The sequence below is a fragment of the Mesocricetus auratus genome, unplaced genomic scaffold, assembly GCF_017639785.1.
Source record: "Mesocricetus auratus isolate SY011 unplaced genomic scaffold, BCM_Maur_2.0 Super-Scaffold_6731, whole genome shotgun sequence".
Taxonomy (NCBI): Eukaryota; Metazoa; Chordata; class Mammalia; order Rodentia; family Cricetidae; genus Mesocricetus; species Mesocricetus auratus.
Window position 1 is genome coordinate 9,554,921 of NW_024429185.1, and position 20,449 is coordinate 9,575,369.

Below are 20,449 nucleotides of genomic sequence, written 5' to 3' on the forward strand. Positions count from 1 at the left end.
GTCAATGATAGCTTTGAACTTGTGATCTTGCCTCCCAGAATCCTGAGTACTCAGGTCAGAGGTATGTGACCCCCATGACACAAAAATGGTTTTAAGTAAAACATGGAATGGGATGCCCCTTTTTATTTCTGGTGACTTAAGTAACTCACATGTTACCTGGAAAATTTTCCTGTCCTTAATTTTAGCACATTTCTGCGAGTTGATATAAAATATTTTATTTGGTTTACTCTATCAAGTAAAATTGTTTAGATAATTATTGGGTTCAAAGAGGTGAGAGGATCAGGAGTTCAAGGCTATTCATGGCTAAGAAGGGAATCAAGATTACTCTAGCTTTAGAAGACCCTGTTGCAAACAAGCAACAAAAATGAGATAATTGTTTTACCTATTGGGAGTTTATATTAAATTCCATGGATGTTATTTGAGGAAAACTTTTTCTGGGCCTACAAAATGCTTGCAGAAAATTATTTTTACTTCTAACCTTGTCTCTAAAACACGTATTTGATCATTTCCAAAATCTTACTTTTTCTTGGTAGTTTGCAGCCTTTGCCAATCATGTAACAACAGTTGACTTAGGCAACTTTACTGTTGCCTTTGTCTGAGGAAATATCCATTAGGCTTTCATTATGAGTCAAAGAGTCTCGTCAGCTCCTTATAAGATGTTATCCTACCTCCCCCCTACAGGATCAATTACAACTAAATGTTTACACACAGATGGAGGATGAGTACTGAGCAAGGATGTGCTTTTGGCTATCCTTGTACCTTAGAGCATTCTCTCTATATCTCAAGCATTTCATGGTCACCAAAGTCTAGGACACTCATGTATTTCATAAGTCTGTAAGTGGGATAGTTAGAAGAACAGTGCCACATAGTCCATAACTATATTTCATTATGTATCTTGTAGAAATCGAAAGGAAGACAGACGCCTTAAAAGTAGATTAAAAACATACGTCAATAATGTACTTTATTCTGAACAAATTTGAAATGTTTATTTTTTGGGAATGGTTAAATAGCTATTTTTTGTGTAAGACAAATTTGTCAATTATTTAACATATCTAGCCCACTTTTTAGTGAAATTTCTATCTAACCTGTGTTATATGCATATGTGTTTGATTCTGTATATGTGATATGAATATGCTTGTATGTATGTATATACACATATGGGAGTGGTTTATACATATGTATATGACCATGTATTGCCTATACTGCATGCACATGTGTGTGTGTCCTGTACAATTCTAGGACTTATTGTTTGTCTTAGGATTTCCATTTCTGTAAAGAGACACCATGAACACAGCAACTCTTATAAAGGAAAATATTTAACCTGGGTGGCTTATAGTTCTGAGGTTTAGTCCATTATCATCATGGCAGGACATTGTGGTGTACATATAGATATGGGACTAGAGGTGAGAATTGTACATCATGATCCACAAGCAACAGGAACTGAACTGAGACTCTGGGCCGATCTTGAGCACCTCAAAACCCATACCACAATAACACATTTCCTCTTACAAGGCCATACATAATCCAACAAAGCCACATCTAATAGTGCGCCTCCCCATGAGCTTATGGGGCCAAATACACTCAAACTACCACATAATTCTTAGGAGATGTCTATCTTGTTTAACAGAGACAGGGTCTCTCAGGCCTGGGATTTAGGGAGAAGGGCTAGCTTACTTGCTAGCCATTGCCCAGAACCTTCCTGTCTCTTTTTGCCTTAACTCTCCAGCACAGCCATTGCAAATGTGTGCCATCATGCCTGGCATTTTACTTTGCTTCCTGGTTCAGGCTCATTTTTTCATGCCATTGCAGCAAGATCTTTATAGACTGAAATATCTCTTCAGCTTCCAATTCTCAGTTTTAATGCATTGTAAATCTCCTCTCTTTATATTTCTCTGGCAATAAGGACTCAAGGCTCTGTCGTTTATGCTGTGTGACTTCACATACTTTACAGGGAGTGTGGAGAGTCCCAGTTTAGATTGTACGGTCTCACCATACAACAATGGTTTTATAAAGCATATTCATTCTGTGTACCATAGAAGTCCTGGTCTTCTGCCACCCCCAATTTTGTAGGATATTGAAGACAAATGACCTTTAGGTGAAAAATAAAACCTGTGGTTTTGCATGTAGTTTCAAAATTGCCCATTCAACATTTCATTTTGGCCTACAAGTTAGCTCCAGTTCCCTTTTGGCCACAGGAATCTCAACAGAATTCCAGAAAGATAGGAAGTACTTTAATCCCATTGAGCCCTTATTTTATAGTGTATCCCATAGACCAGCTTCCTGTACCTTCCCAGCTCTAATCTCATCAGTGCCAAATCATTGTATTAAATAGGCCAAATTAGTAATAATTGATACTTTTAGTCTTTATTTTTTGATGTTTTAAAATCGAGATCACAAGATTAAAATAGAAAAAAGGAAGAAAAAAATTTCCACAGTAGAATCCCATGTATTTATTTGTGTACCAGACTTTCTTTTGGGGCATTAACCAGCTCCCAAATCATAACATGTAGATTTACTATTAATTATGAATACTCTGCTGTATCTTAGCTCTTATTTTAATCTGTTTGTCTTTATCGATGTTTTGACTCGGGTTTTTTTTTAATCTGTTTTCCTTCTGTATATCTTACTTTCACTATTTGTCCATGTTTGGCTGGTGGCTACCTGGTTTCTGGCCCCAGGTGTGTCCCTCTCTTTCTCCCTGATTCTTTTCTTTCTCAAGCTTACATCTTCCCCCTAAGTATTCTCTCTCTGCCTGCCAGCCCCACCTATCCATCACTGTCCTAGCTATTGGTCATTCATCTCTCTATTAAACTAATCAGTTGCCTTAGGCAGGCAAGGTGAAACAAATGCATCACATCTTTACATAATTAAACAAATATAGCAGAAACGAATGTAACACACCTTCACATAGTTAAAGTAATATTCCGCAGTATAAACAAATGTAACATGTCTTTACCTAGTTAGAATAGAATTCTCAACATCTTTGCCCCTAAGTACCAAATCTATAGCATATTGTAATGAAGAAGCTGAATAAACAGTATGAAGTATCACTCTCTAGCTTGGGGGACCAAGACTTGCACAGACTATTTTAGCATGCAGAAAAGCAACACTTAGATTTAACAAGAGATGCCATAAGAAAACCCAAAATGTGTGCAATATGGAGAAATCAGACATTTTATGTATTGTGAAAGTGTGTGTGTGTGTGTGTGTGTGTGTGTGTGTTGTTAAACTGAATTTGAAGATATATGGGGACTAACAGGCATTTTGAGAGCACATAAGTGGGTTGGCTTCCTCACTCACTACTTCCGATAAAGTGCATAATCTTCTCCTGGACCAGTTTATGGAGCATTCAGAACTGCCGGCCAAGCTGTATCTGAAGCTGTGAGTTAGAACAAAAGATGATAAATAAAATGGGTTTCTTTCCTCCAGAACTGTTTTGTCTCTAATTAAATATCATCTGGCCTCATGCTTTCTTTTCTCTCTTCTCTCTTGAAGTAATGTTTTTGGCTTTGGTTACATGTCTAATACAGTTTGTTGACTGTGTTTGGTGTAACACGTCACGGCATTTGTGCCAACTCTTATGAAACGTCATACAAAAAAATAAAAATCCAGAACACACTCAGATTTCAATTTACTGAACCTTTATTTATTATATAAAATGTAGATATGACAAACTGATATTTCAGCAGTGCAATGCCTTAGATTTTCTAGCCAGTCTGAAATAAAAAATGAATAGTTTTAAAGCCAATGATATTGATAGCTATTCCCAGTAACTGGGAGTTTATTAAATGTAGGAATCTGAGATTCATCTCCAGACCCACTGAATACTGAGTTTTTGTTTTAAGTGGGTTCTCTGATTCTTGTTCAACATTAGAGAAGATCGGCTTTAGGCTCTCATTGTCTGCAGGACTACAGCCTTAAGGAAGAGATGGCCTGACTTTGCCTGTGGTTACAACTATTGTCTCAATCATACATATAATGGTAGTATTTTAAAGAATAGTAAACTTGCATTTACCTGAAGTTTTTGAAATTTATTTTAATGAGACTCCATAATTCTTTTGTTGTGATGAATAAAATAATAAATTAAGGTGGACTGTCTCTTTCATGGGACGAATGGCTTTAAGGGTGTTGAGAGCCTTTATGTTTCCTGTGGCATGTGTATGAAGTGCAATTCAATTTTAGAGTCTGGATTTAATTTTGGGCATCAAAGCTTTGAGTATTATAAACTTTTCTGTCTCTGTGACTTTGTTTTTATGATCATAAGTGACAGTAAGCCTCTCTCTATGGTGATTAGATTGCCCTTCAGCTGACCGCGTTCAGCATTGCTGTCAATGAGAAAGCAACTGAGAGGGGAGTCTGAAGTTAAAGTACTATGAGCAAAGGGGTCAGGACTGGCCTGGTTTAACCCACAGAAACAGCTGACCTGAACAAGGGGGTGCTCTTGGACCCCAGACTGATGGATGGGAGGCCAGGATGGAACTGATCCAGACCCCTGAATGTGGGTGTCAGTGATGAGGTCTAAGCAATCTATGGGGCTTTGGGTAATAGATCAGTATTAATCCCTGGCATACAAATGGACTTTAAGTGCCCAATCTACAATGAGAGGTGCTCTCCCAGGCTGGAATTACTCTTGTGGGAGGGCCTAGGCCCTTCCCTGAATGAAATGACAGACTCTGGAAATCCTTCATGGAGGGCCTCACCCTTCCTGGGGATCAGAGTGGGGGTTTGTGGGGAGCCAGGTTGGAGGGGCAGGGGAAGAGTGAAGAGAGTGGCATCTGTGATTGACATGTGAAGCAAGCTTGTTTCTAATTTAAATTAAAAAGAAAGTATTATCCATGTTTTTCACTGATAACCTAACTAGAAGCTAGTTCTGTTTTCTTCCCGTCTTCAGTTGTACATCAATCTGACCTACTCACATTTAAGTTTTGTGTGAAGAATCCAAACTCGCCAGTTAATTAAATTAATTATATAATATGCCTACCCTTTGATGAAAGCTCTAAACAGTTCATAACCTTTAGAACTGGAGTTTAAATTTTGTGAGTTCACTACTTTTTATCAACTAGTTGTTTATAGTGCTAAAATTCATAAAGATAAAAATTATAGTCCAATAAAAGACATACATTTTAAAAGGATGATTTTTATTACTTCATCAATCTTCATTTTTTATACTTCACTTTTTTGTTTTACAGAAGAAAATATGAAGTTAATTTTAAACAAAAAGAGTATTTGTAAACCAGTATTAAAAGGAAAAGAAAGAAAAAAGAACAAAATGAAAAATAATCTTGGAAGTTCTAAGTGTTTTTCAGAGACTTATTGTCTCATGATAAATGCATCCTCTCTGCCGGGTACCCTGAAGCTAGGGTACTTTTACATATTTTGCTACAAAGTAATCAAAGGCTTAGTTTCAATTTGAACAAGGCTTCTATTTCCTTATTATGTTAGTATTTATTATCTAAAAGGTAAATTTATGTGCTAGTTATGAATTAGACCCATTCTTTCACAATGGATTATAGACCTTTGCTTTTTTTAAGTAGCATAAAGCCTTGGATAGAATCTGTGTGTTCTGGATTATTGAATAATTCTGAAGTTCCCTAAGTGATAAACGTGACTTATTAGTCATTAAATATGAACAGCACAGCACATAGTTGTTGCCTAAATAAATATTGACTGAAAACTTAGCTTTTAAAGTTGTGCATCCATTTCTAAATACACAGAGGCAGTTTGGTCTTTTAGACATGCCTTAGAAGCAACAGAGAGTGCTGGGTGAGTGGCTGCCCGCATATAGCCTTTCTAGTTTGAATTGAATCCTCCTGAATTGAGTTCTCTTAGTATATCTTTTCCTTGTTACAGTTTCCACCTTTTGGTGAAGGCTTGCACAGGGTCACAGGCACCCATAGAAAATGCAAACATTCATATTTAATTTTCTTAGATTTGCAGATTAAATCATGGCACCAGTCTCTCCCTTTAGATCAGCGCCTTCAAACAAAATACTCCTTCCTTTCTGTCAAAATACCAATGTTGGGGAGGGGTGTACCTAAACTCTCACATGTCTAATTTACCCCTGATAAGATTATCTTTAAAATGTGCTTTTAAAAAATGGTTCATTTTTAATTATATGTTTATATGAGTGGGTGGGGGTGATGCACATGAGTGCAATGGCCATGCAAATGGGGTTATAGGTGTACCTAAGGCACCTGAGGTATTTTCTGGAAACAAATGTAGTGTGTGCTCTTAACCTCTGAGCCAGGCCCCCAGCCATTTCATAATGGTCTATAGGTAACTTTATCTGCATTGATTTTACTCTGACATTTGTTACATTTTAATCCCATTTTTTTCTTCTAGCTGTGTTTTGGGGTGACATTGCCTTAGATGATGAAGACTTAAATATCTTTCAAATAGACAGGACAATTGACCTGACTCAGAGCCCCTTTGGAAAACTTGGACATAACACAGGTATGGCTGACTATTTGAACATATTTATAATTGTTTTTGGGAAAATATAATTGAAATTCTGTGAATACTCTTAAAAACCCACATCAAAAGTGACTTTGTACAAAGGAATAAGCATAGTTTAAAGTTTAGGTTCTTATCATAGCTTTCATTTGTAATTCATTTAACAGCCATTTTATACTTAAGCTCCATGCCTGCCTCTGCACAGATAGCTTTTATGAAAACCTCTGGAGGTGATTTCAATTTTCTGTGTTTTGATCATGTTTGAAATATGCCTATAGGGAAACAATGAGTTCTATTTTAGAGGCAAGATTGCAAAACTTAAAGGATGAATTTTTGTTTTTTACTTATAGCTTAAAAATATCATTTATTTATTTTTTATTACTTATTTTTGAGACAGTGTCTCATGTAGCCTGGACTAACTTCAACCTTGCTACACAGTCCATGCTGGCCTCAAACTTCTGATCCTCCTACCTTCACTTCCCAAGCTCTGCTGTAATCATATGCTACCGTGCCCGGCATTAAAACATTGATTTGATACATTCCTTTTATCTTATATAATTCCTCCCTCCTCTAGGTTGACCTTCCCTTTCTTACTTATCACAGTGATTCTCAACCTGTGAGAGACAAATGGCCCTTTCAGAGGGGTTGCATATCAGATCTTTACATTATGATTTGTAACAGTAGCAAAATTTCAGTTGGAAGTAGCAATGGAAATATAATTTTTTGGTTGGGGGTCACCACAACATAAGGAACTGTGCTAAATGGCCGCAGCATTAGGAAGCTGAGAACCACTGTCTTTTCCTAAGTAATATTAAATATGCATATGATTCCTTTCTGCTATCCAGAAAATAAATCTGTCTTAGAGTTAAGACTTTTTACTGTGCGTTAATATTTCTTTGTCTAACTCATTCGTTTTAGTATCCCTTTTGTTTCAGCAAAATCCAAACACGGAAAAGTTGTATGCTAATGCAGAGGATGCCAGTGGGATGGTTCCTAAAAGTGACAGATGTTAATAGTTGTGTGTGCGCAGACACGCATATATACATGTGTGAAAACACTTTGAAATAAATTACATAAAATATGTGTTAAATGCAACATCACATGTTCATTTTGTACACTTAATCGAACAGTTTCTAAAATAAGAGCATTGACTTATCCAGTTAAAATTTCATTCTCACAGAAAGAAAATTCTTTGCAGGAGGAATATAAAAGGTAAAATCTAAGGAATTACTAAAAAAATAATATGTTTGGCCTTTATTACATATAGTGACAATCTTTCCTGAGACCCGGACCATTGTATATACATTGCAAATATAAATATATAGATGATGTTATACTTTACATTTATTAACACATATTCTATAATGTCTTGAAAGCTATATATGATTGGTATATTCCATCCTCTGGGTTAAAAATATAAGTATATAGATGATGTTATACTTAACATTTATTAACACATATTCTATAATGTCTTGAAAGCTATATATGATTGGTATATTCCATCCTCTGGGTTAAAAAAATATAAATATATAGATGATGTTATACTTAACATTTATTAACACATATTCTATAATGTCTTGAAAGCTATATATGATTGGTATATTCCATCCTCTGGGTTGTGCATTCCAAGCACTGAACAACTAAAGGCCACAGAATTTTCTCTGTGGACTCAGATTTTCAAAGCCATGAATTTTATTTAATCTCTTATACACACACAAGCAAAGGTGCAGATTTCCTCATGACATTTTCATATCTACTTAGTCATAGTTGGCCTTCTTTCCAAGCTGTCTCTGCTAGGCTTAGAATGGAAATTGGACAGCACCTTCCTCTACAGTATGCTTCTTCCTCCAGATTTTATGAGGACAGTTTATTCTGGACAATAAAGAACTGACACCACTTGGCAAAACATTGTGTATGTTAAACTGCATTTTGAATTTCTGTTAAAGTTACCCTTTGCCATAAGTGTTATTTAGGTCATTTCTTAGGCCTCGCTTTCTATACTATTTTAGAGCCATTGATTTTCTGTGATTAAAAATCTTAACGCTATCATTTAATGCTGCTATTTCATTTAGATGTAGGCTCTGAGAGAATATAGTTGGAGGAAAAACATCTCTTTAAGTATATAGTATGGGACACAGTATAGCTTTGAAAATATAAACATTATTAATCTGTGACTGACAAGCGCACAGATCAGAAAGGCTCAGTTGTAACTCGGCACTCTACAGGTGAATTTCAAATAACTTAAGTGTCCTATATTTTATTATTCTATTCCACTTTCCCTTTCCTGGGAATTTGTTTATATAGAGTTCTCGTTTTCCTCTTTTTCTAATTTCAAAATGTATGGGCTGTATTTACAAATAAATAAACACAATTTGTATATTTCCATTGTGTTCTGGAACAAGTGACAACTATACCCCTGTTAAAGTTTAGTGAGGCATCCATGCCAAACATTACTTCATTTATTCCAAATGTTATTCAAAATTACTAAAATATTCTTCCTAACACACTTACCTTTCCCATCCATAGAACTATCTTGATAGCAACCATACATTTCTTTCTTTTTGATAAGTATTTTGGCTCCATCTAATATAACTAAAGTTTCCATATAATGATCATTTAAAACATAGAGCCCATAGTTTAAAAGGGGTTTCAAGTAGCTGCTTAGGAATGAGTACATTTGAGTGTGACCTCATCTTTCTGAAATGTCTGATGCAAAAATTTCAAAAATTTTTCTCAAGATGCACAGTGAAAATATGACCATGTAATGCAAATAATTAAACAGACTACTAGCCCATGCTCCCACTGTTTGCCTTATAAGGACATTTGACTTCTTTAAGAGGTTAGGTTTCTTTAATATTCTCCTCTTTTCTTCCTTACGGTCTGAAACATCCTTTGAGGGTATGTTATTGTTATTTTTAAAAAATTTTTGCAAATCTTATAATGTAACATAACACATTTTGTAGTTGAACATCCTTTGGTGTACTTACACTGTGAAATTTTCCTGATTGTATAAATTAGGGAAAATAACTTTCAATATGTATCTGAATGTATCATAAAACCTGACATGAAATTTCAAAGTTTAGGAACAAAACTTGCCCTGCAAGCTTGCTCTTCTAGTGTTTGGATTTCCACTTCCTGGCAAGACGTTTGAACAGACTCAGTTTACACAGAGGAAGTAGCTGGGAAGCAATCAATAGGGCCCCGTGACTTCCTGACATTCTTCATAGCATAGTTATGTAGCAACAGGTGGTATCAAGGTCACTGAGAAGAAAAATGTTTCAGATTATCAGCAGATAACTCAATTGTCATGATGCCCAAATAAAGTCATTTAGGTTGCTTTCTGCATTCCTCCTACCTCCTTATTTTCAGTTACTAGCATGTGTTCCAATAGAAACTATACCATCTACAAAGATTCATGAATAATAATTCCTAATGAATTAATTTCACATAAAAACCCCAACCAAGGAGAAGCCAGAATTATTACTATTGTTTATCTGAAAGGGCTGACAGTATTAGACAATATTTTTCTTTTATTCTTTAGGTGGATTTGGAGACCATGGCATTCCAAAGAAACGAGGGGCTCTCTATCAACTTATAGACAGGATAAGAAGACTTGGCTCTGGTATATCAATGTTTAATGTTGCATACACTTGACTTGATGTACAGTAAAAATGATACCCACTAGAAATTCAGTTTATTAAGATCAGTGTGCCACTATTTTTAAAGTAGGTAAATGGTATACTGAGAAAAAATCCCTTTTGTATTTTGTTGATTTATATCTCATGTCTGGTTTTTAAAGCTTAAGTTGGAGAAAATTGAAATGTTCTTTTTACTTAGTTTGAGCTTTTCCTTACATAAAATGTTTTAGGTATTAATTAATTGTTGATATTTATTTCCAGTTCATTAAGTACTATAGGAAAATATTTTATATACCATTTCATAAAGTATTTTTATCAAATGAAAAAATCACAACAGTATTTGTTTCTAAATGAAAGCCATTTTTATTAATTTGACAAAAGAATATTTCAGTTTAGAAAAGAACTGGACCAGGAATGTTTGTTCAGGCCTGTAATCTATACCACTGTGTAGGTTGGCTAAGTTGTGTTTCCATAAGTTAGAGCGGCCAGAGGTACACTGTAGATTTTAGGAATACTTGAGACTCTGATTCAAAACAAACAAATGACAAATGTAAGTACAAATAGATCAAAAAATAAAAACAAGCCACAATCAAACAAAAGACAAAACCAGAGCACTGGCTAAGTGCTTAAGAGCACTGGAAGCTTCAGCAGAGGACCTCAGTTCAATTCCCAGCACCAGTGCTGCAGTTCACAATTAAATTCAGTCCCAGCGTACCTGATACTCTTTTCTTGCCTCTGTAGGTATTAGGGAGATATGTAGTGACAGATATACGTGCAAGCAGAAAACCACATATATGAAAATAAACACATTTAAAAGCAACCAAAATCAAATAAAAATGTTTAATTATGCATGGATATATTTCGCAAAAACTTTATTCTGGTTTCATAATTATTCATACATATAATATTCTTATTAACATTCAAAGATTCTGAAACCTTTTTGTAAACAGCCTCTGTCTCATCAACTGTGGTGAATGGCTCCTGGGCAGATAAGATAGGCAGTATATGACAACTTCTCCATGACTTCTACTCTTTTCATACTTTTAGAGCCTAGTGTCTGAAACAAGAAAATCCATCATGATTCATCTGTAGGACACTGAGAAATGATATGGGGGCTTAAAATACTTAAATATTTCTATGTATTTCATAAGCATGTAAAATGACTGCCAGTTTCCTTTAATGCAGTTTGGGCATATTTACACAAATACATACATAAGATATTTGAACTTTCGTCCTTTAAGAGGGACATGATTATGCTTGACAGATGTTTTAAATGTCCCTTCAGGCTTGGAGCAAAATAAGACCACTAAAGGAAAAGCACCCCCAAAATTCTCAGAGCAAAATGAGAAAAATCGAGTTCCCAGAGCTGCTACATCAAGAACAGAAAGAATATGGCCTGGAGGTGTCATTCCTTATGTCATAGGAGGCAACTTCACTGGTAAGGTAGTCCCAGTGTGCCTGTGTGTGTGTGTGTTTCTGTGTGTGCGCACATACGTGTGCATGTGTGAGTATGTGTGTATGCATGTGTATGTGCATGTGTGTGCACACGCATGTGTGCATGTGTGTGTGCCTGTGTGCCTGTGTGTGTGCACGCATGTGTGCATGTGTGTGTGCCTGTGCGCATGTGTGTGCACGTGTGCATGTGTGTATGTATGTGCATGTGTGTGTGCATGTTTGTGTGCCTGGGTGCATGTATGTGTGTGCACGTGTGTGTGCTTGTGTGCATGTGTGTGCATGTATGTGTGCCTGTGTTCAGGTGTGTGTATGCTTGTGTGTGTGTGCCTGGGTGCATGTGTGTGCATGTGCGGGTGTGCATGTGTGTATGTGTGTGTATGTGTGTGTGCATGTGCGTATGTGTGTGTATGTATGTGTGCGTGTGTGTGTGCATGTGTGTGTGCGTGTGTTTGTGCATGTGTGTGCCTGAGTGCATGTGTTTGCATGTATGTGCATGTATGCTTGTGTGCGTGTGTGCATGTGTGTGCTTGTGTGTGAATGTGTGCTTGTGTGTGCATGTGTGCTTGTGTGTGTAAGCACGCATGTGCATGTGTGTGTGCATATACGTGTGTGCATGTGAGCATGTGTGTGTGCATGTATGTGTGCCTGTGTACATGTGTGTGTGTGCTTGTGTGTGTGTGCCTGGGTGCATGTGTGTGCATGCATGCTTTTGTGTGTGTGTGTGTGTTTAAGGAAATCTGTTATGTCATGTGTTTTATAGATTATCGTTACAGAACATACACTGTCCAATCAAATGTAATAAAATGCTCAATTAACCTGGGTTGCTAATTTAAAACATTCCGAATTTGAAGTAAAATAGGGTCTACAGTATTGTGCTGGATTTATACGGTTTCAAATTTACTGTGTGAGACAGCTTCTCTTCTCTGACGAGATGAATGCATACACCATCCTCGGAGTCTTGTACACCCATAGCTGTAGAACTAGTGGGCTTTAACTCTCTGGCTAGAAAGTGAGTGTGAATTCTGAGCAATGACTCATTTGTGGTGCAGTGAACCAGGCACGATTGATGACAGTGTCGGCTAGCATCCTGAACTGCCAGCCAGGATGGGGGAGCCAGCACAAAACACACCTCCCTGAAAGCCCACACTGTTTTATTAAAGTCATGAATTTTTCCAGGCAGCCAGCGAGCCATGTTCAAGCAGGCCATGAGACACTGGGAAAAGCACACATGTGTGACTTTCACTGAGAGAAGTGATGAAGAGAGTTACATTGTGTTCACTTATAGGCCTTGTGGGTAAGTAGAGAATGAACTTCAGTTTTGAAGGCTAAAAGGGGAAAGATTGGAGATAGGATTCCTTTCTTCCTATTTGCATAGTACTTCGACCAAGGGACAGGCTGAGTTTTGCTTAAGAAAATTTGTATTCAGACAAATGTAAGTTATGATCACTGGTCTTTGTGCCCATTTGTAGGTGGTTTCTCTTACTGCAGCAGTTTCCCAAGAACTCTGCTGTCTGGATTTAGTAGTCTCCCTGGGAAATCTAAGCAGTTGGTTTTCAGTACAGTTACCCATCATGCCATTTGGTCTACGCCGTTCTATGCTGGAACTCAATTCCTCTCCTGAAGCATCTCTGACTTTTAGGCCAGTCTACCCACTCTCTCATTTTAATCTACTAAGTTTCTTCCACAAGCAATTGCCTTCCAAGAGTACTGGTGAGAGCGAAATTTTATACTTACTTCCTAAGTTCTTCCGGGTTTTCTCTTATAATAGTGTTTTCCAAATGTTGTTACAAGACAATAAATAAAAAAAAATAAAAGGAGGACATGGCATTTAGAGAGGAAGGTGCAGGGATTCAGGAGTTGGGGAGGGAGTGGGAGGTGAATATGACTAATTTACATGCATATATGAAATTATCATAGAGTATTACATTGAAATAGATAATAATTTTAGGAAGGTGAAAAGATGTCCCAGAGAGGAAATGTGCTTGCAAACATATCTGATTTGCCTAAGTGGTCTCTGAAAGCCACATGGTATAGGCAGGGATCAACTCCTACAAGTTGACCTCTTATCTCTGTGTGTTTATCAAGTCATGTGGAGTTCCTCCCAGACACAATGAATAATAAATGTGAACATTTTTTCAATTAAAATATTCTGTAAAAGGCAAAAGATTTGGATGTTAGTGAGGAGGCCTAGGTAATCTATTGAGCCTAGTATTTATCCAGAGTATACACATGGACTTTGGACTCCCATCCAACAAAGAGAGATGCACTCTCACCTTGGACTCTTGGGGGAGGGTCTAGGCCTTGCCCTGGATGAAATGATAGACTATGGACACCCTCATGGAGGGCCTCACCCTCCCTGAGGAAGTGAGGGGATATTGGAGGGGTTGGTGGGAGGGGTGGGAGGAAGGGAGGGAAAGGGAGAGAGACTTGGAATTGACATGTGAAGCAACCTTTTTTCTTATTTAAATTTAAAAATAAAAAATATAAAAAAATACTGTGTAAATATTGAGATTATATTTTAGTAGCCACTTCTACAGCAGAATTATCAACAGCCATAATTGGTATTTAACTAATTGAATGAGTTTTCTAAACTTACATAAAAGGAAAACTAACACTCTTCCCTTTTAGAAGCGAATATTCATTTATATCCAAGAACATTTTATGCAGGCCTGACTTGAAAAAAAATCCAGCTTTCTTCAAGAAACTTAGGGACTTACATTAATGGCCACATAAACTGTCTTTTTTTTTTTTTTTTTTACTTTTCTTTTTTTTTTTTTAACTTTTTTTTTAAATTTTATTTTCCAGTTTAAATTTAGATAAGAATCAAGGAAACTGTCTTTGACACCACGTCTCCCACTAAATCTCATAATATTGCAAGTTACGGTTGTAGCAGCTGTCCAAGAAGCAACAAATACTTTCAAAGTCCTTTTTTTTTGGACTGGAGAAATGGCCCACTGGTTCAGGGAAGTCACTGCTCTTCCAAGGGAACCCAGGTTTGTCTCCAGCATACACATTGGACCAACCTGTAAATGCGTGTAACTCCGGTTCCAGGGGATGCAATGGCTGTGGGCTCTGGCACCACCTGCTCTCATGTGCATGCCCCACCCCCACACAGACACGTAATTAAAGAAGCAATGAATAAAATATAATCCTAAAAAGTCCTCTTATGGAAATCTTCAAACTTCTCTCCTGTGTTTGGATTCAGTTTACATTTCTATCTAGAAGCTGCATGATTTCTTTTCTAGCAGAATTTGGTAGTGGTTCCCTCTGTTTTCTCTTTCCTCTCACCAAAAGGCACACTTGGTTGGACTTCCTCATTTATGATGTTTTTGGCAGTCAGTAGAGAGATGAGATGGCAGCCAGACCTAATCATCATAAACATCCACACCATTATGAATGTTGACTTTTCTTTGTTCTGTATTTTAATTTGGAAACTTCTGTCCTTTTATTGAACAAAAGAACCTTGATTATGGCCGTTGATAGTTAAATAACTTCAGTGCATCTGGATTTCTTTTATTTTTTATGCAATTTTTATAATCGAAAATATATTTTTTTTCACACAATATAATCTGATTGAGACTTCTCCTTTCCTGTATTTCTCCCAGATCCTCTCTACTTCCTCTCCTACCTGGATCCACAGCTTTCTTTGCTCTCTGTCATTAAACTATGATCTAAAAGATAATAATAAATATCTGTTAATGGGTAGGCACTCAACAAAAATGTTGGTTTATTAATGTTACTTTATTTATTTTAAATTTATTACCTGAAGCTCTTCTTGACACAAGAATTGATCCAACTGCTATAGCTATCTAAGTACTCTGTGTTCATATATAGAAGTCAAAATGGTTGCTTAATTCTTTTGGAGAAAACACTTCTTGCTCTATCATGCCCCCTTTTCTATTTAATGGAAACATACATAATATCTGTGAGTATAGGAATGGACCCATCACATTATGTTTGCTTTCCCCATATTTTTCTAGATGATTTACTTTAAAAAGTAGGAGATTTCAACTTTGGTCTGACCTGAATGACGTTAAAGAAAGTTAAACATCATTGTCTCCAGATATTTTTGGATAGTGCCATAAAGTATTGTTCATTGTTCAATAATTGAGTAACATTTCCTTCAAATTACTCAAATTTTGGTTGTGTAATTTTCAGTTAATTTGAAATACCTTCTAGTTCTTGTATCCGTTTAATATTTTAAATATCCAGATCTCTGGGCTTCCTTCTGATTATCTAATTTTAACAATTACAGCTCAGTTTATATATTTCTAAATAGGCATGCTTGGATAAACACATCTTTCTTCCCTCCCACTCTTTAATTTTACAAACCATAGGTCTGTTTTTGTTTGCAATACATTGATATTTATATTCATTTTATTTTCACTTTGATGCCCCTCATTTCACGTTCGTCCCATCAGACAAGTTTTCCTCATTTGCCACTGATTTACTTTTGTTTATAGTATTTTGTTTAATGCCTTTATGAGGTAGATGGATGCTGTGTTTAGAATGTAAGAAAAGAGATTGAACAATGTGAAAAGTTTCTCAACACAAGACTATTCATTCCTATGACAAAGCAGACAGTGATGGTCGGGAGAAGTCAAAAGGGAGACTATAATGGACAAATGTTCCTGGCCATGAGGTCTGTTCTGAGATGGAGTTAATATAGGCAGTGAGATTCCACTAGAGAAGACTCATTTTTCGCCTCTTCCAATGGGTATCAATTGCAGCAAGAGACTTCATCTCCCCTCTCCACAAAATGAACTCAAGGGTATTTTTTTTTAGACTTTTTGTCTCTGATTATTTGGGATTTTTTTTTCATATTGGTCTCTTGCTTGGTATTTTGATTTTCATATGGGTAGTGTGTGTGTGTGTGTGTGTGTGTGTGTGTGTTTCTTTGTTGCTTTGGTTTTCCTTCTTCTGTTTTAAAGAAAGAGAAAGAGCAGAGTTGAGTGGGTAAGGATGTAGCGAGGGATGATCTGAGAGGAATTGTAGGAAAGGAAAACATGATCAAAACATAAGATCAGATATTTGTTTCAGTAAAGAAAAGAAGAGAAAAAGGGAGTAGTTGAAGGTAAATCCTCCTAGAAATGCCACAGAATAAACCTGGGAAAATGAGTCCAAACTAACCCACTCTCCCATTTGTCAATGAAATAATCAGAAGATAATAAAGTCTGTCAGTTGCAAACCATTTGCCTTGCATGCCCAAGGTACTGGGTTTTATTCCTAACCATCCAATTAGCACATAAGCAAGTAAAACTGAGGAACAGAGTGGGGATGGAGTGAGGTGTTGGGATTGGGGGGGAGGGAGAGAAGAGGAGGGAAAGGGAGCTGGGAGTAACATGTGTAGAAAGTTAAATAAAAATTATTATTAAAAAGAAAGTATAGACAATTTCAACATTATTTCAGTCTCATAAATTTCTTAAACAATAAACACTTTGAGAGTTTATCTTTTATAACCAAAATAATTTAGAGTTACAACTAACCCAGAGATGATTAAAACTCATCTGCATTCCTAGAAGTCAGACTTTTTACATTTAAAAATATTTTTATTTTAGAGTGAAATTTAATCATATTTCTCCCTTTCATTTCCTCCATCCAAATTCTCCATATGCCCTTCCCTACTTGCCTTCAAATTCATAGCCTCTTTTTTCATTAAGTGTTAGTGCATATATAGATATATACGTATATGTATATACATGTATAGTCCTATTACAACCTGTTGAGTCCATATGTTGCTCATGTGAAAATCAGACTTTTTTTTCGAGATAGGGTTTCTCTGTATTGTTTTGGAGCCTGTCCTGGAACTCACTCGGTAGACCAGGCTGGTCGAGAACTTACAGAGATCTACCTGCCTCTGCCTCCCGAGTGCTGGGATTAAAGACGTGTGCCACCACCGCCCGGCCGAAAATCAGACTTTTAAGTGCCATATATAATACATTTGTCAGTGTTATAGTAGAAGTGGTGCATTTTGGTGATTTGGGGAGTATCATTTCACATTTTCTTGTTTGCCATATATTATATTTTCAGCAATTGTAATAATGCTTTTCAGTGGAACTAACTCATTGACTTCTGATCATTTTGATTATATTGTGACTTCTAAATTTGCTTCAGGACTAATGATAGAGTTATGTCATCATTTTTGTTATGATAATGCTGCTTGTACATCTCAAAAACTAATCTCAAGTTTAAAAGAGCTTGGGATTGTTGTTGCATAAATATTTAGGGCCTACTAGAATATACCAAGGCAAATGCTCATCACCTCTCCTGGACTTCAGTGCTGGGTTTATTATGTTTTATGTACTGAGGCATAAAATGTATAGCATTTATATACATATAATTTGACTCACTATGGATTGTGGTGTGCCTGTATCACGGTGCAATTGCATTGATGGCCATGTCTATCAGCTCCATTTCTCTTTTATTTTCTTTTAAATATATTTATTTTATATGTATGGGCATTTTGACAGTGCATATATCTGTACCATGTATGTGCCTGTTACCTGAAGAAGCCAAAACAGGGCACAGGATCCCTTAGACCTGGATAGAGTCATCTGTGGGCACCAAGTGGATGATGAGACTAGAATTTGACACCTGTAGAACAGCTGCAGGGCACTGACCCATCTCTTCAACCCCAATCAGTTCTATTTCTAACGTTAATACAGTAAAGGAACACATTTTACCTTAGTCACATTGCCTATAAGGCAATTTTTAACTTTTAGAATTTCTAAAACTAGGAACTGAAAAAGGTCTCCACCCTCACAGGGAAGGCTATTGAATATGAAACTTCCAGTACCTTCAAAACATTATATTTTCTTTCATTTTATTAAGGAGAGTCTTGCTTCATGACAGATTAGTAGCAGGGAGAAAAGTAATGAAATGCAACAAAACAATAAATAAATATTAAAATACATTAATCAGATTATTTTGTCATTTAGTCTAAGTGTGTTTCATGGTTTTAGGTTAAAAATATTCATAAATGTTTACCAAAATGTTTCTTTTTATAAAAACGTACATACATGTTATCTTTGATCCCTTTTCAATAGGATATATAATTTAATTTCTGCTTTATATTTCAAAAATTTTCAGCTGAGAAATTAATATTTTCAATGAATGACTGTTATAATAGCAGTATTATTATAAGAAAATTACCAATAAAATGTGATTTAAATGGAAATATTTGATTTGTTTTTGTGAGAGATGTTTGTCACAAAAGCTATTACTTTATTCTAATGTACTTTATCTCTTCTACTTCTGTCATTCCATTAGCATCATCAGTAGTATTTGTCTACCTAATACTCTTTAACTGCTCGTAAAAGACCAGCTAACAAGTTAATTTATTTGGCTGTTTTCTAGGTTTTGTTTCCATGTTTGAATTTTGCCTGTTTGCATTAAGATAACAGCGAGATTATTTTATACTTGCTTTGTGACCCCACTATTTTGTGCTGTGTTCATACTGTATTTTGGGTTGTAACATCGAACAAAAGGTTTGGTTTTTTTTTTCTGCAAGAGAATTCCAGTTAGAAAATGTACTAGCCAAGATTCTTGTATGCAAGCAACAGAGACAAGTTAATTTAATGTAAAACAATTTATTAGGGGGTTTAAAATAAATTCTTGAATTATACTATGGAAAAACTGGAGATCCAGGTTGAGGGTTGAATCTCAGACAGGATCTCTTCAACCCTTGCTATACCTGCTGTCACCACTGAAGTTTTATCTCCCCTCTCTCATCTAGAGGACCTCATCCTCCTTGAAATATTTGTGGGGGCTGTGCCATATATGAGACTATGGTATGGGGGCTAGATCTATTGGGGAGTCCTGTCTCCTAAAATGCTAATTTGCTAGGAAAGACAGAAAAGAACAAGCAAAATAACTGAAAAAAAAATAACACAACAAATTCTTAGAGGAAAGGTAAACGGGGAAGATTGGGGGCCAAATTTGTGCAAAGATTTGAAGAAGGTATAGAAGAGAGTCACTACGGTATTTTGGAAGTTTGAGTTTCTGATGGGATAGACCGAAAAGGTGGATGAGGCATGAGTTCATTCCCTGTTCAAGGCAGAGTGAAGTGATAACAAGGGCGTTGGTGAGAGGCGAGCTGTATGTGGTAAGATTTAAGAGTATGAAGATCATTTAGAAGACATCAACTCTATCTCATCTACTTGGAGCAACAAACGCTGTTTACTAACTAGCATGTGGCCACCTAAGTATTGTGTACAGTCTCATGGAGATGCCCTGCTCTGGCCATAGCTCTTCTTATGTCACACCAAACAGTAACCACATAATCAGCCACATGTTGGCTCTCTAGAAATGACAGTTTGGGCTTCTGTGGTATTGTCCAGAGCAAGCCATGTAACAAAACCCAACATTAGTGGAATGGGTACTTGGAATCATCAGCCAGAGATGGGGAATGAGTATTTTTGAACATTTACACAATTTGCCACAGAGTTGCTGAATAATGCCATAATCCAACTTGACATTTATAAACCATCATGATGTTAAGGAAATACTGGGATAGTGAGGCAAGAGAGAACAGGAAAAAAAATAGTGAACAACCCAACACTCTGCATGAGAAATGTTCATGGAAGAGGGCTCAAATGATGTGACAGACTTTGAGGATCCCCCATGGAAGACCTCCCAATCCTTGGGGAGTGGGTGGGGGATGGGTTGGGGGAGTCGGTGGGAGGCATGGGAGTATCTGAGGGCAAGGGAATGGTGGGATTGATATGTAAAAGAAGATTGTTTCTGAAATCTAAAAAAAGAAAAGGGCAACACTGCAGGATTCTGGGCTTAGATTAAAGGTCTAGTCAACTTGGAGAGAAAGGGAGGCTTCTGAGGTAGTATTTGAAGCCAAAGGAAGATTAAAGTTGCCATCAGTTTTCCCCAGGATGAGTTAGTCTGTGTGG

The 20,449-nt window shown here is 36.5% G+C and overlaps 1 protein-coding gene across 1 annotated transcript in view; it reads left to right on the forward strand.

The window, feature by feature from the left end:
• The window catches only part of Tll1 (tolloid like 1), a 173,062-nt gene that overhangs the window by 76,972 nt on the left and 75,641 nt on the right, over positions 1-20,449 (forward strand). The window contains 4 exon segments of the mRNA XM_040742235.1: positions 6,343-6,453; positions 9,995-10,075; positions 11,377-11,529; positions 12,723-12,840. Coding sequence (XP_040598169.1) covers positions 6,343-6,453; positions 9,995-10,075; positions 11,377-11,529; positions 12,723-12,840 — 463 coding nt within the window.